The sequence below is a fragment of the Phalaenopsis equestris genome, unplaced genomic scaffold (genome assembly GCF_001263595.1).
Source record: "Phalaenopsis equestris unplaced genomic scaffold, ASM126359v1 Scaffold000725, whole genome shotgun sequence".
NCBI classification, from domain to species: domain Eukaryota; kingdom Viridiplantae; phylum Streptophyta; class Magnoliopsida; order Asparagales; family Orchidaceae; genus Phalaenopsis; species Phalaenopsis equestris.
The window spans coordinates 79705-104878 of record NW_018165165.1 but is presented as its reverse complement, the minus strand read 5'-3'; the positions used below and the strand labels follow the sequence as shown (position 1 = coordinate 104878).

The window sequence follows — 25174 nt, the reverse complement described above, 5'->3', positions numbered from 1 at the left end:
AAATTTAAGTTTAAAATCAAATATGAAAATCAAATTGACCCCATATTTTTCATAGTTTAAATGAAATAGTGTTTTACCTCAAACCATGTATCTATCCCGAAAGATAAACTCAAGACTTGAGGATGAGGCTTGATCAAATAAACTAAAGAATATATGACATCCGTTTGGTCTGCAAAACCTTTGTATTTGCTGACAAGTTTCTCTATTTAATATAAATAATTAAAAAGGGTTTATAATATGCTGGGTTCGGACATGCTTCCTATAAGGGTAAACACCTATACTTAATTACTTCTTAAATGACCAAAGTCATCTAAGAAGACTCTCGATAAAAATCAGGAAATAATATGTTCAAGGAGTTTCAAAGACTTTTCAACGAAATCGCTTTTCAACGAAATCGGACAAAGAAGTGTGAAAAGGGAATGACTCAAATTTGGAACATTTATTACAGAATCTAAAGGAAGAACTAGAGGATGTCACAGATCCAAAAACTCGGTGACTTCCCAGTACACCCTATGGTTTGGCTTCAGTTTCAAGGAGAAATATTCAAGTATTTTATCCTGTCATTTTTTATTTAATTAGGGCTTACATTCGTGTGAAATAATCACACAAACAGCCTGGAAGATGTGAGGATTTAGGCCATGACGGACAACAACCTCGGAATCCTAAAATGAGTTAGGGTTTAGATCGTACAGCAGAGCTATACGAATGCCTAGAGAAAAGGTTGAGGATTTATGTTGCGCTAGGCGAACAACTTCGAAATCCTATGGATTGTTATTTTAATTTCCAGGAAATGAATTGTTTAGTTGGGGAAGACATGTTCTGTTGTTGAAGATGGTCGTGCCCACCACGCTAGTTCCAAACTCCTTGTCGTGACGAGTTTAAGTTTTCTAGAGTGTCAGGTTATAATATCAAATCCAGCGGCACTATGGTTGTAGTTCTTCAAATATTTTATAGGGAACATGTTGAAGTTGCACAGTATATAGTTTACAGTGTATAACATGACAGTAGAATATGTAGCATAGGACAAGTAGTAGAGTATGCAGTAAAAAAGACAGTAAAACATGCGGTGTAAAGAAAAGTAAAAGGTACAACAGGGAAGTGATTATAAGAGAATAACATGCTGTAAACATAAAACAAACTTGTATACCTGTGAGATCCGCTGTTCCTTAGGTGTAATTGATGCAACAGGTACAAGCAACAAAATTTGAGGATGCAGGCTGAAATGCTTTATATAAGCGAAAAACAAAGAAACATTGTCCAAAAATCTCGAGAAAGATCGTCAAAAGACTCACGACAAGAGAAATGCGAGGAAATTGACAAATCAATTAAAATCGTAGAAAACATGAAAAAATCCCGAAAAGAGACCACGAGTGTTTTGTCCAAAAAATTCGATAATACATATGAAAAAGTCCGAAAAGAGGGGACCGCAAGCACTCGGGTCGGGGTTAGGTTCAACTATATATTAGTACTCGAGGGTCGTCGAAGGCTACTCGGTCACCCGTATGTATAAAACCCGTCACTCAACTAGAAGAGTGTCCTATCAAATAGCATAAACAGGTGATCAACAGGTGGACAACCAATGTTTAAAATGTATTTAAAATTTATGTTTTCAGCATGCGCATAAATTTCAAACATGCAAAAAGTGGTTGTATCAATTTTGTTTGTAGATAAAAGTGTATTTTTGTTTTAGAAAAAGGTGTATCTGTTCTTATCAATTTTTTTTTATCAATTTTAAAAAGTAGTTGTCCATGAGTCGATCGCGTTGTCGGGCATAAGGCTACCAATAACCTAAGAAGGTTCGGGTCAACTTCCGCTAGTCTTGTGTCGGGGGATGATACAGTCATCCTCCAGGCCACTGATGGGTTCCTGAATCGGATCCTGATGTCGTAGGATGACATATCATTATGTTTTATCCCTGGTGTGCCTTTGTCATCACCGTCCTAAGTCCCAAAACAAAACCGACCTACTTGCGACCTTGCTTGATGGTTTCACGTATATCAAAAGGCTATACGTGGACACTTATGTATCGGACATAAGCATCAAAAAAACCAAACCAAGAAGCAAGGAAAAAAGGAACAAAAATGGGGTGAGAGAGAGGACGGACTGATTCGCCTAAAACATCGAAAAGAACGAAGGATGAATCAGCTCTCAAAACTCGTGACGAAAAGACCTGAAAAGGAAAGCCCGAAGATCCTTGAATCCACCCGAAAGGGTATCATTTTCTCACATTTTCATAAGTGGATCAACCCAAGTCAAAATGACCTCCTAACGCCGGTATCCAAACCCCAAAGATATCTTTTATGAAATCAATTTGTCACAGCCAAACATTCTCCTAATATAAAACTCGAAAATCTCTCAAACTTCATAAATTGAGCAAAAGGAAAGTGACCCCGGGGAAACCACCACTAGTATTTCCAAACCCATACAAAAATCAGGATCTTCCAACTTTCAAATTAATCAATAGCCTCATATATCAAATAAGCATAAAATCTTCTCATATAATCAAATAAATGCTCACGGCCGGGGTCAATACAAAGAGATGAACAGTTGCTAAGGCTCTCGGCCAAGGCAACCCACAAGAGAGGTAACTACTAAGGCTCACGGTTATGGGCAGAAGGGACAAGCTGCTAAGGCCCACGACCAAAGACAACCCAAAGAACAAGTAAGGCTCACAGCTAAGGCAACCAAAAAGAACTACCAGTGGCTGCTATGCTCCCTTGACATACATAAGAGGATAACTAAAGTGATTATAATTTTTGGGATGACAAACTTGATTCAACGATCAAATTCAAGCCACTCAGACTCAAGAAGAAGAGCCATACCGTCCCAGGCAACCCCTCAATAGGTTCACGGGTAGGAATAGGAGAAGTACAGGACAACCACCCAACAAGCCAAGTCCAAGGGCTTAAAAAAGCCAAATTGAGCCCCTCAACTAAGGCCAAAACCGCAACCAGCAAATCGCTGAAATCGAGTCTAGCACAAGCCAAAACCAAGCCCACCAGGAGCCAAAGCCAAGCCAAATGCCCTACCAGCAAGCTCACGGGTAGGACAAAGAACAAACCAAATCAAGCTCCCAAGCTACCTCTTGGGTAGGAGCAGAACCAGACAAAAAAAACGAGCTCCCAAATAGAGGTTAAAGCAAATAAAAATGAACCTTCCCATAGCTATGGAACAGGGACAGGAATAAACACCACAACAGGCTCTCGGGTAGGAGCTAAAACAAGCAAACTAAGCCATTCAATGGCTAAAACAACCCCCCCTCAGCATGTGTTTTATATGAACAGGGTAGTATGAAGATGCATAAATCTCAAAGCTAACATTTCAAGGCCTCCAAAAATTCCTTTTCTGAACCAATACTTGAATGAGAAAGAGCAGTGATAAATCAAACACCAAGCCTTCAAGATAAACTTCGAGAGACTTCCAAAAATAAATCTTTTCATACCCTACATAGATTTCGAACAAAAGAGACAACCACAGGAGCTAAACCGAGCTCTCTACACATGCATTTTTTAAGATTCGAACAGTAAAGTAACAGGAAGTAGAGATATGAGTAAATCTCCCCAAAATTATGATTTCTTTAACATGCATTTCTAATAGGGGAAGAAATAGAAAAAAAAAAGCATAAGAGTATAGGAAGCCCCCCTTTGAATCTCAACATGCCATTTTACACATGATAAAAGCGTGAAGAAGAAGCTAGAACAAATTTAAAAGGTGAAGCATGCCTCCTCATGAACCTACACCCTCAACTAAGTAGCATGAAGAATATAAAACATCCCCGACGAGCATATCAAGATATCAGCAGTTAACAGTAAATTCAGCATGAAAAATGTCTACTGAAATAAAGCCGCCTACAATATGTATTCCTGGCCGAACAGAAAAAAGAAACAGGGAGCAGCCCTCAGCCGGTCAGAACCAAAGAGAAGCAGAGAAAAGGGGAGGGGATACCTAACCCGGCTCTTTCTCAAACAGCAAAATAAAGGCAAGAAAAGCTCAAACAACAACTCCAAGCACTTCTAGAAATTTTTGCAGAGTCTCCCCCTCTCCAAAAATTTTCGGCTCGCTTTTTGGGTCTCCCCAAATGGAGTAAATATATCTATCAGGGAGAAGAGGAGCTCGCTTAAACTCACCCACCGCAAACCAGAGGCGAGGGAAGCGGGAAAAAATGCCGAAAATCGTCGCAGAGAGGAGCAGGGATAAGAGATCGATCATGGGGGGCTGCGGCTCGAGAGGTCGCGACATCATGAGAAAAGAGATAAGGATTTGCCGCAGGGGATGGGTCTCACAAACGCGTGAGCCGTCAACTGGCTCACGAACGAGATGAGGAAGGCGGGGCGAGCTAAGGCTCGGGCGAGAGATAAACCCTGAGGGTTTAATGGGAGGAGGAGAGAGATGGAGTTAGGTTAAGGGTTTTAATATAGGTTATTAATTATAATAATAATAATAATAATAAAATATTATTTATTATTATAATTAACACTTAAATAGTTATTTTCCCAAGACGCGCCGTCGCAATGAAACGATCGTCCCCCCTAGGCAAAATCGATGTTCCGGACGCATCGATGCAGTACGTTTCCTCATCTGGAGTCGTCCAGGCAACCTCATCGTCGATCGAGTCAAAAAAGCGTCGCGGTCCAAATCCTATCAAAATTTCGGCTAGAATTTGATTAACCAGGACGGCGAAGAGCGCAGCGACGCCAACTCAACGAGTAAAGCCAATCCTAAGGTCGGCAGTCCAATAGGAATGCTCCCTGAGTTCCTTCGGAATAGCTTTACCTGCTAAGCAATAGCGGTCAAGACTACTACATGGAACGTAAAGTCGAGCGAAGAAAAGTTCAGAATTGCTAACGGGAAAGACTCCACTAGTTTTCTAGGAGTAGTCGACAGAAAGGTCCTACGGCTAGATCCTAGGCTACTAAGAAGGGAAAATTACACCTCGACCAAAAGCGAGGTCAACACTTTTATATGTATTAACCAACATTTTTTATACATCTCAGCAAAAATTAGAATTCATCCCAAAAGACACTCCAAAATTCTATGTTTAAGCTTAGAATAATGTTAAAACCTATGCAAACATCATATGACATTTAGGACTAATACTAGCATAAATAAAAAAATAAAAGGCAAATTATTTTACACAATAACAGACTAGCATACTGCATTAAAGATTTGATGTTTGATAGATATACTTCATTTTCATGCAAACTTTTATATTTATAATTATATATTTTACCCAACATCGATTATTAGTTTTGGATTTTGAAATTAAGGGTTAGAAAATTAAAAAAAACAACAAAATATTATCATAGAGTTAGATGGGAGCACTGATCACTTAGAAAATGCAAATAAACTTAATTTTATGTGCAAGCTTTAAGATCTTAAGATTTGAGATATTAATGATGAAGCTAATACTATATTAAGTGTATTAAGGATGAAAATTAAACAAATATATTTCTTAAATAAAGATATTAAACATAGGTGGGTGAGAAATTTTGATAAACTATCAATGAAGATTGTGAAAATACGTTCAACTTTATGTTTCTTAATATCATATATAAGAATAATTTTTTTATTTCTGCCATCACATAAGTAAAACAGAAGTTGAGAACGCTTTAAAGAAAAATAAGTGTGAAAAAGTAACAAGACATTACGGTACTTCAATTAAAGTGTGAAAATATTTAAGAGATCTTAGATTTGTTAGTTTACTAAACTTTTTACTATTATTTAAAAACTAAAATGATGATTGGTGAGTGTAGAAAGAGTATATTGGTTCTTACTTTAAGAATAAAGCGAATATACAAGAGTGTGCAAATTATATAAGAATTAAGTTAATGAGCATACATTAAAGTTATGAATAGAGTAATTAAACATAGAATACGACGTGATACAAAAGTTTCTCAAAATTGAGTTGGATTCATGTCAAGTAAGTCAACTATGAAAGCTATACATTTCTTGAGAGATTTCATGGAGAATTACAGAGAGAGCAAGGAGGATCTATAAACGATTTTTGTTTATTTAGAAAAAACATATGATATGGTTCTAAGAGAAATAGTTTGGAGAATTTTAGAAAATAAAGTTGTTGATATTGTTTATATTCAAGTTATTAGAGATATGCATACTAGAGTTATTATAATACATATTAAATTTCTATATGCATTTACTTTTAGTATAGTCTTACTTTACTTTTACTTTATATTATTAATTTTCACATCTTTCTTAGGAGCATTATAAAAACATAACCTAACACACCTCTGACCAACATTATTCCGTCAGCACAGCTTTTACATTACTTTCATATAAGACTTGTATTTATTTTTTTAAAAATCATGCAATTCTTACTAAAATCTAAGATCGTATGATAATCTAAAAGAAGCACATTTACTCTAGTTCAAAAAAATCAAATCATAATCTAACATACACGTCTAGCCATACATTAAGCTAGCATATACAACTTTATTTAAATAAAAAGATCGTGTAGTAATCTGGTATCTTCATAAAGTAAACCATTGTGCAACTATTAAGACATTAACAATTAACATGCATATATCATGACTAACCATATGAAGAATTATATGCAGTAATTTCATTGTGCAGCTAGTTAACATGCATATTTATCATGTCTGACAATATGAAGAATCTATTTTTGAACTAGGACATGCATGAAATCAAACATATAATTTGAAATAGGGATAATTACTGGAATTTAAAAATATAATTACTCATCTCAACTTTATTTGTTCGTTTTACAGGCTCTGTGTCTCTAATCTCAGGTTTAAATGTCCTTCAACTTTAATTATTGTTGTACACTAATATTTTACTAAAAAAATTAATTGTAAATTCTAAATTAAATACATTAAACTTTAACTTTAATTAGAACATACCTTATTTTTCAAAGTGATTCACACTCGCTATCAAATTATATGCCCCATACTTCAAGTACGTCATGTTTCAAATACAACTAATATTAACACCATCTTAATTAAAACAATTTATAAAATTAACAAATAAAACTTATAAAGTTTCACCTTACCCTTATTGTGTGAAAATCAAATTTTCAGCCTCCTAAACTTACGAAGTAAAAGTTCTTTGATAAAAAGAGTTCTGTTTTAATTTAATAGAAGCTATCATTAATACTTATAACATTCGTTTAAATTAAAAAAATAAAAAATTAAAACTTACCCTATATTAAAATAATTTCGATTGCTGCCCTTAGCCACACGTGCACTAGCTGTTGCCTTTCTCCTTCACATCAAAGCATACCACATACAATACTCATAAAACCATATGTTAATATTATAACATCTTTAATCTATACAAATTAAAACTAAATATCATGTAACTTATCTAATGTGCACCGTCTCCCCTTTATCCCGAACGACGCAGGTTCCATCACACGCATCCGGCGCCCCCTCCTCTTCTCTTCTTCCTTCGACTTGATTTCCCACGTAAGCACCAGCACTCGCACTAAACCTAATTTCTCTCTGCTCGATCTTCATGTCTCGTTTCCCTTGCACAAGCAATGTCGAACTCCTCCCGCAACCACTAGCACTGATCGTCAAAGCCCAGTGAGTATCCTTCACCTACGGTTAGGGCTTGAACTTCCTTCATACAGATGGCGCTGAAACTAAGCATGAGCCACTCCTTCCTCTTGCACGAAAGCTTTGCCTTTTCTTTCGGCTACACAAGTGTGGATGGGTTTCCTCTACACTTGACGTAAAAACTTCGGTAGGAGAAACACTCGAATCCTGCTCCGTCTTCTTCTTCACACACTGCCTCTCACACTCTCTTCCTGTCTCCTACTCTGTTCGTTTCACTTTGTTCGGAATGGAGAGACAAGACTTTTGAAGTTACAATTGAAGAGTTGCTTCCATTCGATTATTAACATTTTTTTTAATTGGTTATTACATTCAAAATGAGCATGTCCTAATGCTTCAAATCTTGTAAGCAACATCCATTGGCTATCTTCTAATAGAAAAAACTTCCATTAACTTTTCATAATTGCGCATGACTTTCAAGAAGTTTGTAAGGCTACTCACGTGATTAAGAATAACAAGTCAACTGTAATAATGAAAAAAAAAATTGATAATGCAATGGAAAATATACCTGAGTGAAATAGTAATACGTTTGATCACGACTTTGGCTCAGTTAAAGGAGATTATGAATGTGTTGGCAAGAACCACTAACCTATTAATGTATAACCCAATGATTAGTTAGTGGAAGAATCAAACGAAAAATGGTACAGGAAGGCTTAGATAAAGGCAGTACCATCAAGCAAATGAAGATTTCCTAAAGGACACCAATTTTGAGAATCTTGTTTAGAATGATAGCTAGAAACTTATCTTCACAACATGAACCAGCTAACTACAGAAGTACTTTGGTTCAAGAGTACAGCGCATGCCTTGAACAAATTCTTTTCCCATATCAGTGCCTCAAACAACTTAGTTTTCAAAATATTTGTAAATTTTGCATTTGTTAATGCTCATTCCTTAAACAAAGAAACTCTCAGCCGAGCAGTTAAATATGTTTTCATTGCTGTTATCCCACACAAAATAGTCACAAGTGACACCATGATACCATGAAAAAGGTGTATGTGTTTATTGATGTTCCTTTCAATGAAAAAATCACTACCTTGTTATTACTTAATCTAAGGTAGAAATATTATTCAAAAATATTATTTTCCAAAAGATTGCCCTTCATTAAGTCATGTCCCAACAAATAACTCTTTAGAACCAGTCACACCAACTCACACTAAGCCAAAAAAAAACCATTTTCTACTCAGCAATTAAAGCTTTACATAAGAAAAGATGTATCTCAATCTATACAAGTTCAATCAACCGAATCAAATCTCTATCACTGAATCTGTTGAGGGAACTATTGAACATACAAATAAAGCTACAAGAACATCCACTAAACATTTATTACATTTCTTTTTTACAATGCAAAAAAATTTCTTTAATCGCCAATCCTTCCTCATACTAGCTTACATAATAAATCTATACTTGCAATTGTGTTTAAGAATTCCAATAACATAAATTGGAACAATGTAATGATGGAAAAAATGACAGCCCTTCAAAAAAAAAAAAGAAAAGAAAAAAGAAATCATGAGAATTGATGAAGTTAACATAAAGAAAGATGCCCGTCGGATGTATATGAATCTTTATTGTAATATGCAGTCTGATAATTCACTAGAAAGGTATAAGCTCAAACATGTGCATGCTAGTTCTTCGCCCGAGCCTATGCCCTTAGTCATCCCCACCAATCCATCATACTCGCATGTATTGGTTCCTTGCCCTAGAGCCCACCCCTGGCTGGTCCATTGCTTTGCCCTCCTTGTCAACCCACTAGCTAGTTTCATGGATTATGCCTTTCACCTTGCTTGGTTAATTTTAATTGCTACATCATGGATCCATGAAATTTCGTAGACCTACTGTAATTATTATATAATTATTATTACCTGATTTTTAATATTTCCTATTTGAAGCTCACTATGATTTTATAGATACTTAATAGATAATGAAATGAAACACAAAACCTAATACTCTCTAACTCTTGATAATTGGTCTCATTGACTAATCAAGAAAAATCTTTAGGTTATATCGGATCTACCTTCCATTGATACTCAATGGTCGATAGGCAATCGTTGTTTTGATAAACTATAATATATTGCAATCCAGTAAGTCTTTTCTAAAGCTCACAATGTTTTGATTTGGATTGCTCTTCTAAGAGCTGACTATATGCTGAACCAGCTAACATAGAAAGTGAAGCTCATTTTTTCATTTTGTTTATGAATATGAAACTCAACAAGATTCAATTGCATCCAACTTCAGTTTAGTCATCTACCTTGGATATACAACTTCAATTTTTTTATTCGCAAACTCATTTTCCTATATTTTAATTTATTTTCTTACTGCTTCCATTTAAAAGGAGTGCTCGCAACAAACTGGATGCAAACAAACTGTAAATACACCAGTTTCAAGTCATATTCCTGCGGGACAGGTCATCATTAGTGTGCTTGAGAGAGGAACTTTATCCCCATTTGGTTGTTTGATGAATGAAAATCTTATGCATGCAGAGCTTCTATTAAGTTCTCTTCTTAATATTATGATAGCTGGATCAAGTAAGGGGATTTTATACCATGGCTATTTACACCGGAAGTATCAATGGAATGTGTAAGAAGCTTGTGTTTGTGCAGGGTTTGCTATGTGTAGGATGTAAAGACTCTCAAGATTCAAATGAGATGATAAAACCTAAGGTTTTTTATGAATATTGTGTCCCTTCTCAGGCACAAAACAACTTCAAAGATATTCTGCCTCAGGTGGCTGCAAAAATATTGCAAATAATGTGTAGGCAGATATGCAAAAACCTATGCATTAAGTATGTATGTTAAACAAAGAGCAAAATAAAACAACCTAAAACTGTCAGATTACAAGTCGAAATATCCGGTATATTAATAAAAGTAATGTCAATTAAAACAGACGTTAATGAACAATATTACCCTGTGTGAATCTGCACAGGCAAGTTGAAGGACTGTGCAACTTCTAGGCTACATGTAAATATGTAATCGATAAAGCCTTTACTCTTGATCCGAACAGGTTTCCCACCTTGAAAAGATAAGTGTATAATGGTGATGCAAACCGGTAAACCTGTAGTATTACACATATATCCCCAGAAAACATTCACATGCAGACACACTAAGTTACCCTGCAAGTCTTGGAGAAGACCTTCCTCGGCGACAATCTTGCTGACATTTGTATCTATCTGTAGACCACTTCGATAGGCAGCTATGCTTTTCATTGCAACGATCTTATCAACAACTGTGACATTCAAGCTAAGGAAATAGCAATGGATGTATTAAAAATTAATTAATAGAAATTTCATGATTTTAAGCAACACAATACGCAAGAAAATGGCTAACTGCATCCTTTGCCTACCTGGCATGGCATACCGAAAAAGGCTGATTTACTACTAGCCGGAGGCAGTGGACCTTTAGCATTTTTTGGAACATGACTTCGTTTGTGTGGTAAAATTTTAAATTAATCTTTGGATTTTGAGCTTTGGCTGTAGAGTTAGAATGGATTTGAATTTATGGCTAGGATTTCAGTAATGGCTGCTTTTGTAAACCGACAGTTGCAGGTTTTAGCGGTTTGCAGAGGAACTGCAACGAAATTTTCAAGCACGTGAGTTGCCGGTTATGGTTTTCTGGTAGCCAGTGTTAACCATATTTACTAATTTTGGGGATAAAAAATCAACAAATAGTTGTTCCAAAAAAAATAATTAGAAACTTTTCTCTTTACTAAAATCTCTGTTACTAATTTTGATCATACGAGTGCAATAGATGTGGGATTCCTGCCAGTAAAAATATGATAACTAAATCCTTAGAGAAGTCATCTCCTTGTACCGAAGTAAAACCTATTTTTCTTACTTCTACAATTTCGTTGCTCTATTTCATCTACATGCTCTGATATTATTGCTTTGATATTATTAACTTATTTAGTGCTCTTAATTTATAGAAATTTGACGAAATCTAATATGTAAAAATTAAATTCAAATACTTGATGACTTTATGTGTTTCAAATTTCTTGTCGAATATTTGAAATTATTTCTATTATGTCATTGTCAGTTGGGTTATAATTATAAAATTGTCCGTTTCACTTCATCATATCAGCTAGAAGTAGAGCAATCAACAAGTCAAGCAGAAAAAAAAAATCAATGATGTGATTTGAATGGAATGGGGTAGGTTGTGGTTTTAGTCCACTACAATGATGTTTGACCTGTAATAAAAAGATAAAGATAATAAGAGAAAAGAGAGCACGTCAAGCGCATACATGCGCTCCCCTCTCCATTACTCGCACATATCCCTGAAGAAGGGCCAAATGGATTTCACAAAAACAAAACAAAGCTTGTTCCTCCCCCATCCCACTTATAATCCCTCTTACACTCACAATTTGGTCCCCTCTTCTAACCAAACTCTCAACAAGAAAGAAACAAGGAAGGCACACAAAATTCGTAGAAGATAGCATTGATGTGATCACCATGCGTAAAAATGAGAGTTGCATGAAAGGCATCGACGGGATCAGCTGTGTCTGGAGAAGCCGCACAGAAGGAATAGAAGCTCATGGGAAAAAGGCATAGAAGTTAAAATTAGTCTCCCCTTCCCACCAGCAGTTGTCCCAAGCATCCCGGGCCATGTCCCTACCATCAAACGACTGTTCCAGCCCTCCTAACCACCTCCCTGCCGCAAATCCATTGTTCCAGGGAACCCAAATTCCACCTTGCTGCCACCCAGGACAGCAAGGACCTGTTATTCCGCTGTTATATCCGCCCGTTTTCTCCTCGTTTCAACCTTATTGCCACCTTCCAAACTCCCGTTGATCACAACTACCTGTTACGCCTATACGTGAGTCAGTCCTCCCTGGACTGGCTGAAGTCATCATAGCCGGCCCACAGACGGGTCGATCTTGGCAACAGAATGAAGAGGGGCAAACAGGGGGAGCCGCAAAAGAAGGAAATGATAGGGAGGGGTCTACTAGGGCCAAAATCAACTATGCAAGGAGGAGAAATTAAGAGTTTAGAGGGAAAGTGAGGAAGGAAAGTTTTTGGATTGCTAAGAGGGGATTCTATTAAGGGAAGAACCTAGGGTTTGCTTTCTTTATGCATAATTTTGTTGGCTATTGTGTTTTCTTCTTTTGGTGGTGTTCCTAACAATGTCTAGGGTGTGGGGGAGCCGATCTACCTCACGAAAGTAGATCATCATTTGTATATTGCTTGTTTGCATTTGTTTATCACAAGACAGCCCTTAATTGACTTTTTTCCATCTATCCATAGTTGTTTCGCTGTTGTTGCTTGCTGATTTTGAGTCCGAAGTGTATCAAATTGGTATCAGAGCATAGATCTTAGCGGGATGGCAGCAAAGAAAGTGGATGTACTAGAAGGCAAGGTAGGGCAAATCAAATCAGGAATGGAAGAAATGTACGCCACCATAGAGGAAAGGTTTTCCTTCATTGAAAGTTGAATTGAGGATGGATTTGAAAGCATAAGAGAAATGTGGGAGAAGATGAAAGCTCAAGGAGAAGCAAACCAAGGCCATGCCAATCGCTCCAGTTGCCAATTCTAACCAAGGATTGATCAATAAATCCTTGGCTAGAAAAGAGATCGAACGAGAAGACTACGAAGAAGATCTCATCTACCTATAAGAGCGTCCCCCTAGAACTCCGAGAAGAGGGGAAGCAGAGACTTCCGATGGAGGGGATGGGACGAAAATTAAAGGAGGGATGGTGTAAGGGGCAAGGAAGAGCACGATGAAGGAATGAGGGATTCAGGAGTGAGATATGCCTATGACCGAAGGAGGCACTTCCACTCTAAACACATGGGGGGAAATACCAGAGGAAGAGTCGGTTGGGACGGAGATCTGAAGATGTCGATCTTCGAAAGGAATGATGCACATGGATGGTAATATCCGGTAGAGCGATACTTTGCGATCAACGGATTGACTGAGGAAGAGAAGCTCATGGCAGCGGGAGAATGCTTGAAGGGGAAGGCTTTAGTGTGATTGTAGTGGATAGAGTCAAGGCACCTGATACACTCATGGGAGGAGTTTAAGAATTGCTTGTTGGAACATATCCGAGCCATTTGGGACAGAGACCTACAAGAGAAATTATATGCTCTGACTCAGGAGGGGAAGGTTATGGAGAAATGAGAGAAGTTTGAGCTCTTGTCGGGGAGGTTGATAGGAATTTCTGCAGCAGTCTTGTAAGGGAACTTCTCGAAAGGCCAGAAGGCCGAAATACAAGCGGTCATCCTCCCCTTGAGACCGCGAGGATTGAGGGAAATGATGGAGCTCGCCCAGAAGATATAGGACAAGAAATAGCTGACGAAGACTAGTAAAAGCGGCGACAACGGAGGATTCTGCAAGAGCATCTTAACAGCCACGACATCAAAGACCCAGGCGGCATTGTTTCAGAAAGAGATCTCAAAGGTAGTTTCAAGCGCCTCACAGACGCAGAAGTGCAAGATAAAAAAGCAAAAGGATTATGTTACCGCTGTGATGAGAAATACGCCCCAGGACACAGTTGCAAGGAGCGAGTCCTTTAGATTCAGTTAGTTCAGGAGGACGATACAGAGAGTAAGCGATCAGAAGAGGATGCAGTGGAGGATGAGCATCTGCATTTGGATTGTTGGAAGAAACTACTCCAAAAGAATCTCCTTCTAGTTTCACTGCGAAAAAGGATCGCATATTCTAGAAAATCAGAACAATAAATTTAAGCACATAAACAAAATCAAAACAAACAGAAAAGCACACGAAAATTTACATATAAAAACCCAAGAACGGGAAAAAACCGCGAAGCTACACCATCATAAATTCACTATGAAAATTAGATAGTTTTACAAAAGACACAAATTTCTTCTCCAAGCTCAGATGAAGAAATTTACAGGACGCCACTCCACACTCTTCCACTGATCCGACGCAGAAACACGCATTAAAAAACACCATAATCTTTCTCACCAACACTTCTCACCTTCACCAGGATTTTGTTGATAAACAAACAAGAAGAGTTATGCTCCAAACCCGCACATATGTTGCTCGAAATTGTGACATTAATAGTAGTTCTATTAAAAACTACTATGGGCTCTAGAAACGGGTGCCCCGCCAGAAACCCACTTTGAGCATAGGACTTCCACCTCGGTTTGGGAACACTCAATGAGGACTTAAGCGCCCATAGCTCTGTGCCTTGGCATCGGGTGCATTGACTGCGTGGAAGCCAACATGTTTACTGCTCATGGGTGCAACAATCAGAATCCACAACTAACATGGATGCGGCGGAGGTGTCCCTTAATTCTGTGGTGGGATTTACCCTAAATCACATAATGAAGATGAGAGAGTGGATCAGGGAACAACCGATTGTGTTGTTGGTAGATAATGGGGCCACACATAACTTCGTCTTAAATCAAGTTGTGAAGAAGCTAGGGTTGAAGCTGGTGACTACCGGGAGCTTCGGCGTCATGATGGGGACAAGGAAGGTAAAGATAAGTCAATAAATTTGCAAGGGATTGGTTGTAATTTTGGAGATGAAGTGGCTCTAAACATTAAAGGAGATGGTGGATTTGAAGTCCTTGACAATGGAGTTCCAAGTGGACGGTAGGAAGGTGATATTGAGAGGGGATTCTAATAACAAAATTTCAACTTTGCATATATGCCACCGTACCTTTGCATGAAAAGATGTGTCACTTTTTAAAAATTAAAATGGTGGTATTTTTTATGTGATATTAAAGATTTAGATGGTATAAATGTAAAAAAAAGGTGTTAGATATACATAAGAACTGGATCGGAGGTACGTAAATGCCTCTTTTCTTAATCCCACATAATAATGCATACTGTGCCAGTAGTTCAAATAATAATGATATTGCGCCAGAAGTCCCCAAGTCATCAACAAAATTGCCAGCACTTAGAATTAAACTTTCAAAACAAGCAAAAATAATACAGCAAAGGATATGATTCCAACCGTCCCAAGAAAATATGAGAGAACAACTCCAAAGTCCAATTTGATTCACCATACCTCTCCTGTAAATCAATATTTGCACAGAAAACTAACACGTTATACTAGGCAATATGGACAAATATGATGCTTCATAATAAAGATCATAATTAATTAAAATACAGATAAATAATGAAAGAAAAAAAAAGAAGATGACATCAAAGAAGAATAAAATGTTATTATTATATAAAAAAACTATGTTTAAAACTAAATGAACACATATAATGATTACCGAAAATGATAATTATTAACTCAACTGTTTAAATGCAAATAAAGGCAAACAAAAAAATAACATAATCAAAAGACTAAAGAAAATAGCCTTACATCAATATGTACTCTCAATTATGCCATAAGAGCTTTGCAAAATTAAGAATAATTATATTCATTAATATCAAATGGCCTAGCCATTAACTTTCATCATCCCGTCAAAAACTCTAAAAGTGATTCATGATTTTGTCAAGATCAAAATAGCTTATTTCCAGCCAAAGCCCAGCCCCTCAAATAGTTGAAAAATCTAGGAGAAAAAAATATAAAGAGCCAACGAAATAAAACTCATTACTCACATCATTGAGGATCGTCTCTGCTAAATGCTCGATTCTTAATATTCTCCCAACCGCTGGACCAAAACGTGAGTGCCACTCCCAATCATACATTTTGACAAATTTAATCCCATCATCTATGAATATAGTAGATATATTTGCAGCTTCAATGCATCTTGAAGTAACAGAAGTTATCCCACAGGATTTTCTATGCGCATCAACTGCATCAAAGGATGCCTCACAGTTGTACAGTCTAGCAATGTCTCTTACATTCCTCTGCATTAGAGAGTGGGATAGTGTCAAACGTTTATGAGATAAATAATAACAAAAGCTATCATAATCCATTGGTCAATTAAAATAAAACATAGCTAAAAAATATATTGCCAAAGCAGTATAGAAGTAGAGGTACAAGATTTCTTATATACGTCTAATAAGAACATTTATGGGCTTTGATTACAGATAATACAACCTTCTGAAATGTCTTTCCAAAAACCTGACCAATGCTTCTCTTTTGAGGATGAATGGATATATTTTTTATTGCATATTTGATCTTCCCCTATACGAGCAATATATAGAGAATTATACACCTTTTAACAATCCAATTCATTCTAAACTATATAATTGAAAAAACTCCCTTCAAATTTACAGCTGCCTAATTCATAAACTATGAGAGACTTTTTAGAAGTCTTTTGGCTGTCTGCAGTGAAAATTCTTCTATTTTTTTCAAGCAGGAAGAACTATTGTTATTTTTGGTTCTAGCAAGCGAAGAAACTATTTTGTCATAGAAGAAAATAGTTTTTATTTTGGATTCATGAATAGAGAGAGGAGAAGAGCAACTGCAACAAACAAATACTATTGCCTTCTTCATGCCTTCATGTCAAACCCCCTTCTTTGTTATATGTGATTATGTATTCTCTCAGTTGTATATAGTGATATCATTGTCAAAATTCCTAACTTTGAATATCGTGTAATCTTTTATGCATTCTTTCTAAAGCTTAGTAGATTATTCAATCTCTATGCGATCACAAATGTAGGATTAACTGAAATAGAAATTTTAAGAAGGAGCTAGCATCGGTTTCATGTTCAATAGAGAGACGGAGAGAGGGGGTGGACTTATAAGTACAGGTGGCGTTTGGGGCAGCTTATAAGTGCGGGCAGCATTGTTAAAACGTCGTCATACCGTTTGGATTGAGCGTTTCTCCAACTTATTCAAAAACGGCATTTTGAATTTGTTAAACATGCGGCCCGCGGGCGGGGTCCGTGTTTTCGTTTGAATTACTCCCATGACCCTCCCCGCTATTCGTTGGCATCTCCTTACCTTTCTCGTTCGCATCTCCTCAACTCTGATAGCTTCACGTGAAGGTGAAGCTCGCAAACTATCATGTGTCAGTTAAGACGATCGGAGTGGTGCTTGTCTGTGCCCTAGCGGTGGCAATCGCCTACTTCTCTTCCTCTCCATCGCAAGAACTGACTGCGTTGGTGGATTCGGCCCGAGAACATCTCTGTAGATTGGTAAAACCCCTTTCTGATTCCTCTCTTTTTTTCAGTTGACTGCATTTTCTGATTACTTCTTGTACAAGGCTCTATATACTTCAAGGATTGGATTAGGTCTCAAATAGTCTGTTTCTGCAATAATGATTGAGGAAAATTTATCGGGAGGAGAATATAGTTGAGTTTTCTGTTTTGGGTTTGAATGGATTCGGATGAGGAGCTTCGTTTGATTGGTTGTGTTTTTTTATCTTTTACAAAAGAACTTAACTGTGTTGAAGTGGATTGTAATTCCATATTATGTTGCTTATAGTTGTGATCGAACAAAACTAGAAGGATTTTAAACTAAAATGCCAAAAACTGGATAGGAAAATTCCTGTATGGGTATCCTATTCCTGTATGGGTATAGGAAAATTCCTGTATGGGTATCCTAAAATGGAGTTCCTTCGAAAACATTTCGAACTGATGAAGCTTACCGAGATTGGAAGACAGAACCTTTGGATGAAAGGCACATTTTAATTCAGTTGTCCAATGGGGAGGACTATACGCGTCTGTTTACTAGGCGATTGGTGTGGTTTGAGGACTGTTGAATGAAAGTCTTAAAATGGTCAGCCAATTTTGATCCCAAAGCTGAGGTTCTTATTATCCCTATTTGGCTTCGGTTCCCAGGTTTGAAAGTCCATCTTTTTAATCATGAAATTCTATTCTTCTTGGCCGCTATGTTTGAGAAGTTGTGAATAACGACGGCAATAAAGCGAAAAATGGAATGAAAAAAATTGCATACAGAGAAAAAACACCAGAGTGACACATAGATTTACGTGGTTCGGCAAATTTTTTTGCGTCCACGGAGCTGCAGAGGATTTATTTCTTTGAGAAATTACACCGTCGAGCGTCTCGACGTTTACAGCATGTTATTCTCTTATAATCACTTCCCTGCTATACATTTTACTTTTCTTTACACTACATGTTGTATTGCTTTCTTTGCTGCATACCCTATTATTTGTCCTGTGCTACATATCTATTGTTATGTTATACACTATACAACTTCAACATGTTATCTATAAAAATATCTGAAGAACTACAATCATAGGGCCGTTGAATTTGACATTATAACCTGACACCCTATAAAACTTAAACTCGTCACCACAAGAAGCTTGGAACTAGCACGGTGGGCAGTACGACCATCTTCAACAGCAGAAAATATGTTCCCCAGCTAAACCATTCCTTTCTTAGAAATTAAAACAACAATCCATAAGATTTCGAGGTTTTTCGCCTAGCGCAACATAAATCCTCAACTTTTCATTAGGTATTCGTACAGCTCTGCTGTACGATCTAAACCCTAACTCGTTTTAGGAATCTGAGGTCGTCGTCCGTCACGACCTAAATTCTTATATCTTTCAGGCTGTTTGTGTGATTGTTTCACACAAATGTAAGCCCTAATTAAATAAAAATAAACAGGATAAAACACTTGAATATTTTTCCTCGAAACTGAAGCCAAACCATAGGGTAGACTGGGAAGTCAGCGAGGTTCACCTTCGGATCTGTGGCATCCCCTAGTTCTTCCTCCTTTAGATTCTACAATAAATGTTCCAAATTTGAATCATTCACCTTTTGCACACCTCTTTGTCCGATCTCGTTGAAAAGTCTTATCCTTTTTATCTCCTCGAAGACAATCTTTCCTGATTTTTATCGAGGGTATTTTTAATTGACTTCGGTCATTTAGGATGTAATTAACTATAGGGATTTGCTCTTATAGGAAATTTTTCCGAACTCGGCTTAAAATAAACCATATTTAATTTTTCATATTAAATAGGGGAATTTGTCGGCAAATAAAACGGTTTCGCAGGTCAAACAAACATCATGTATTTCTTTGTTTATTTAATCGAGTCTCATCCTCAAGTCTTGTGTTTATCCTTCGGGATAGAACAGGGTTTGAGGTAAAGTGCTCTTTCATTTAAATTATGTTTAAATTATGAAAAATATGGGATATGAAAAATATGGGATTAGTTTGATTTTCATATTTGATTTTAAACTTAAATCTATATGTAAATTAAAGCGTCCTTCCAAAGCAGACGACGCGATTTCGATTATGGTGACCGACAGCTTCCTACGGGCAACTCCACCACACACCCCCCAACTTTTTATCGCCGACAGGGATACAATCTTTTCAAGTCTTATAATTTCTGATACTTGGGTGGATGGTCATCAAAATTTTCCTTTTCTCCTTAGCCTTCTAAGGCTCGAGGGAGCTACCTTTATTTCCACCATTCCTATTGATCCTCAAATGCAAGATACACCTACTTTGAAATTTCCCATGTCTTCCTCCACTACCCAATCTTTATATTCTGTCTTATATAATTTTCACAAGCTCCCTTAGGGAGAGGGTGTGTGGAGTTGGGCATTAACTCCCTCTATGTCTTTCCTGGCTTGGTGGATTTTCCACTCTGTTATTCCATGTGATGATATCTTAAAACTAAAGGTTTTGAGATTTTCCTCACGTTGTTGTTTCTGTAACTCGGCGGAGGAGACTGTTGAGCATATTTTCTTTTCTTGTTCTTATTCACTTTTCATTTGGAGGAAGGTTGGCATGTGGTTTGGCACTATTTTAAACCCGGATCGGAATCTTTTGCTTACCACTATGATTTGCAATCTGGATCAAAAGCAAAAACACTTTCTGCAAGTTTACCCTTACATTATATGTCGGTTTATTTAGATGGCTCGTAATGATATTAAACATGAGGATAAAGTCATTCAGAATATGAGGGTCTTTACAAATATTATTGTCTATATTAATAAGCTTTGGAGGACGGGTAATGCTAAACAAAGCTTCTTTCGGGCATAAATTATTTTCTTTTTTTGGGGCCTACAGACATACGAATTTGGATGAGAGGAGGCTCCCTCATCCACCAATTTTGGTGAGATGGCGGCCACCTCCCAGGGGGTGGGTAAAGTTTAACACTGATGGGAGTTGGAAATCCAACAGTGCTGGTTGTGGGGGCATTGCTAGGAATTGTGCAGGAAACTGTATTCTTTTCTTTCCCTCACCCTACTCCTATTGAGGCGGAGGCTCGGGCCATCTTGACTACCGTCATGATAGCTCACTCTCTCAGCTGGCATTTTATTATCTTTGAAAGTGATAATCGCAACTTGGTTGACAACCTTGCTAATTGTGCCGAGGCCCCTTGGGATATTCTCTATTATATTAAAAGGATTAAACTCTTAACCTCTCATATGGTTGTTATTTGGAGTTTTATAAAAGAGATGGATTTCCCCCTCCTTGTAGTACTAACCCCAATAACAGCTTGCTGAGATGCCCCCCCCCCCCCCCCCCCCCCGCCCCCTTTACACACATTGCTGGTTGGAGACAAGATAGATGTTCCTTATGTTCGTCGGGATGTTTCCTCCTAACATGTTATTATTAATTTGGTGGTATAGTTTGGCCTTGGCTTTGCAAATCATTTGGACTGTTTTCATTTTTCTATTTCTATTTCGGTCTGGCTTGGATTTCTGCTATCTTAGGAAATGTGGTTGCCCCTCTCCTGCTACTTAAAGTAATACCTACTTTTGGTTTTGTGGCGCCTTGTTCGGGTGCCAGCTCTTGCACCTGAGGATGCTAGTCGAGGGTCTCCCTTTCGTACCTATTCCCTTGTGGAATCTCTTTTTTTCTCTGTTTTTATGCTTATCTGTCTGAAGTGGTACTCCTACGCTCCTTTCAGGACCACAAGGTGTATTGGTTGCTCTCGGCTTCATCGGCTCACTGTCTACTATCTCGACTCCTTTTCTCCTTTTGTCTTTTTTTTTCTGCAAGATTCTCTCGTGGACTGAGATGCATATGATGCTGACGCCGTCTCAACAAACTCTTTGTAGCACTGGTGCTCTTTTCTCGGTTTTTTGGTGTCATTTGTTAATTTTTTGGTGTATTTCTTATTGTTGGGTATACGCTTATTTTGGTGTACTGGATCTCATGTATTTTTTGGTACACATTTTACTTTTTATTTTTTTGGTGCGGAGTTGTAATGTGGATAGAGAAACCCTAGGAAACTCTTTTTATTTTTAGATGGGGATCCTCCTTCCCTCACTCATTTTGTACTTTAAATTTATATTAGCACGTAGAGAGCCACGAGGCTCCCTGTCCACTAAAAAACCACAAATGGTTCCAAAAAAAGAAAAAAAACAAAAAAATGCATTAGATACTTAAATAAAAAGCCTAACAGTGTCGAAATACATAGTATCAGATGGATAGAGAGCGACCAAATTTGGTCTTGCCTCTTCATTTAGTTCTAGGAAAGGAGCAAGCTAGTAAGTTGGTAAGATAATTGTCATTGCCAGAAGTAACCAATGTATCATCCAATATGTTCTCAAGCTGGAGTCTGCCTCCATTCTTCTTCTTCCTCCTGGAATAGACATGTCATTCCTCTTCCGAAGAATCAGTCTGATAGGGTGGTAGAGCTGAAGAAGGAATATCAACCATAGTACCCACAATAAGTTCTAGCATATATATAGTATGAGTTGCCTCCACACCGGATACTTCCTGAATAAGTGGAGCTGCGAGGCTCTCCTGATTATCAGTCTGAACACTTTCATTTGTAGCTAATAGTCCATCAGTATTGTTTTTTATGGGGTTTGAAAGTGTCAACATCACATCCCTCTCAGTAACAGTAACAAAAATGTCATGAGGGGGGTCCTCAGGGGAAACAGACACCACCTGTCTGGTAGTATCCTCCCTATGTATAACTAAAATGTCCAGAACAGTGGGGTTAGACCCATCCTTATTCACTTGAACCTTAGTTTTCAAATTATGATGGAACTTGTAGCATTTATCAAGGATATGACCAAACATCTTACAGTAGGTACAATATGGGGATTTGTGTTTCAAGGCGATTTGTTGGCAATATCCATTGTGGGATGTGTCCAGCCAGACTTCAGTAACATCCGGTAAAGTAATATCCCCTTTCACAAGTATTCTGGCCACCGATGGTCTAGTTAGGTTGAAAGTAGGCAGATCTAGCTTCAAAAGATCCCCTAGATTGGCCCCAATAGAGTAAAGAACCTGATGGTAAAAAAATGCAGCTTGAGACCAGATAAACTAAGTCATACTGGTACAGTGAAAGTTTCATGATTTCAGTCGAAATCAGGAGGCCACTTGAGTAACTTCATAGCTTTTTCTGCGATAATAAGATATTTCTTAGAGAAAATTCTGGTTTAGTCTTCAGTCATTGTTAGTTGGATTAACACATGTCTCTCATCCATAAGTCTCACATTCCACTTGTCTACTGGCTTAAGATCATCTACGCTCTTTCTGATAACCTCCATAGGAGGGTGTTCCCACTGAAATTTTTCAATGAAAGCTAACTTAAATTTTTCTATCAGGGTAGAAATTTTTGAGTCAGAGAAAAAAATTGTTGTTTTCCCACCTTTCCTACTTCCCTTCTTAACAAAAGAACAATCATCTGTGTCATCACGACATTCCTTATAGTTTAAGGAGAATATCACCGCGGACTCGACCTCAGGGTTTCCCACCACAGCAAAAGAAGAAGGAAGTGTCATCAGAACAACCAGTTGTCACCTGCAGCGAGAGACTTGCGTCGAGCTGGAGAGAAAGGCGCATAAACAAAGCAGAAGATCGGGTCGGAGAAGCACTGCGCAGACGCGAACAACGCCGCGGACGAGGGCAAATGTTAGAAAAAGTCCAAGGGCAAATGTTGTATGAGAGGGCCTAAAAGAAAGTCCAACTCATACAATACAACACACACAAAACCCAGATAAAGAAAAAATACATAAAGGTAAAAAATCAAAAAGCCACAAAAAGGCACAAAAGTGTTAGGGACATCTCACTTTAGTCCTCCTGCCTCTAATTCTTGGAAATGAGCCGGCTAACAAATTGGTAAGGTGAGTACCATTGTCCGTCATAACCAAAGTATCATCCATCAGAGTCCTGAGCTCAAGTGGATCTTCATTCTTCTTCTTTCTCCATGATGTGTAGATCTGTCATTCCTCCTCTCTGGATGTGTAGAACTGTCATTCTTCATCTGATCAGTAGATTTCAAATGTGGTCGGACAGGTGTAGGTCGTCGTGATCAGTAGATTTCAAATGTGGTCGGACAGGTGTAGATCGTCGTACGTCATGATCCCCATGAGCCTGCGTAATATTAACATCTTTCTGGACCTGATGAGATGGTAATGAAGCAGCAGAAGTATTTTCACATATATTATCGGTGATAGGTTCTAAGGCAGGCGGGGTCTGAAGAAACTCCCTCCCCCACGATAGGATATTCCAAAGACGGTGGAGCTACAACTAGGGACTGAATGGTTGTTATAGTGCCTGTGGCAATTGTGAGGTCGTCTAGGATATCCTTTTGATGATCAATAGTGTCAAAAACTTAGAGCTGATCAGGAGGAGATAGAATCGCAGCCTTTAGGGGAGCAGTTTATTTTTTTGGTTTGAGTTGGGGGTGAAGTTGGTGACATTGAGAACCGGAGTGTCCGAAGATACGACAGTTCGAACAATACAACGAAAAATGCTCAATCTCTACCTTCTATCAATATTCATGATGTTGTGTGCCCAACCAGATTTCCACAGAAGCGGATAAAGTGAAGTCTCTTTCAACAAGTATTATGGCTTTAGAAGAACGGGAAAGATTAAAAGTAGGAATGTCCGTCTTGAGTGGCTTTCCCATAAGCTGAGGCAATAGAGTACAATACTTTTTGAGAAAAATAATGAAATTCCAAACCACAGAGACGAATCCAAACAGGAATAATTGGCGCTTCTGTCTGTGGATCAAAATCCACAAACCATTTCAAAATCTTCATTGCTCTGTTATCAATTCATATTATCCTTCTAGCAAATAAGTGCATGTAATCTTCTTCATTACTAATTTGAATAAGAATGTGTCTCTTATCTAATAGTCTAATTTTTTATTCTCTAACAAGGTGCATAAGTTCAAATTTTTTAGAAGTTCAAATTCTTTAGGAATGAGCTCCATTTTGGGATGATCATATAGAAATTTCCCAACCAAAATCAGACGACGGGAGAAAACATGTTGAATACCTTCAGTTTCTGTAAAAAAGATAGCAAGTTTCTCATTTTTCCTACCAGGTTTCTTGATATCTTTTGTCCACTCAAACGAAAGAAAGAAAGATGACGATTTTGGTGTATCTGAGGAGTGGACACCCGTAAAGGCAGCTAAATACAATTTGTCTGAAGTCATCCTCAAAGGTAGGTGCGGCGTTCAGAGAAGAAAGCAGCTCTGATATGGGGGAAAAATCGTGTCGATATAGCCGAAGCTAAAAAAGAGAGGACGTTGTGAGACAGGACGAACCCAGAGAAGCCGCAGAAATCGCGAGCTGTAACCGGGAGACGAAGCCTCAAACACACGAGCGGCACCCGTGAGACGGGCCACAGAGGAACCGCAGAGTTTGGAAGGCCTGGAAATCTCGAGCCAGGAAAGCACGTGAGACAGGAAGACGGGAGACGAGCCTCGTCTCAGAGCCGGAGAAGAAGCGGGGGAGATTTACGAAATCGAGCGCGAAGACGCCGGAGAGGAATCAGCAAATTTGCAACTGTTGCTAGGGTTCCGGACGAATATATATATATATATATATATATATATATATATA

General features: G+C 37.9%; 1 protein-coding gene across 1 annotated transcript in view; it reads right to left on the bottom strand.

Annotated features, from left to right (window-relative positions):
- The window catches only part of LOC110030479 (protein fluG), a 128920-nt gene that overhangs the window by 83951 nt on the left and 19795 nt on the right, over positions 1-25174 (bottom strand). The window contains exons 2-5 of the mRNA XM_020733207.1: positions 16094-16345; positions 15489-15556; positions 10698-10813; positions 10493-10598 (exon numbers count right to left, since the gene is read on the bottom strand). Of these exons, the coding sequence (XP_020588866.1) occupies positions 10493-10598; positions 10698-10813; positions 15489-15556; positions 16094-16345 (542 nt within the window). The remainder of the gene's footprint in view (positions 1-10492; positions 10599-10697; positions 10814-15488; positions 15557-16093; positions 16346-25174) is intronic.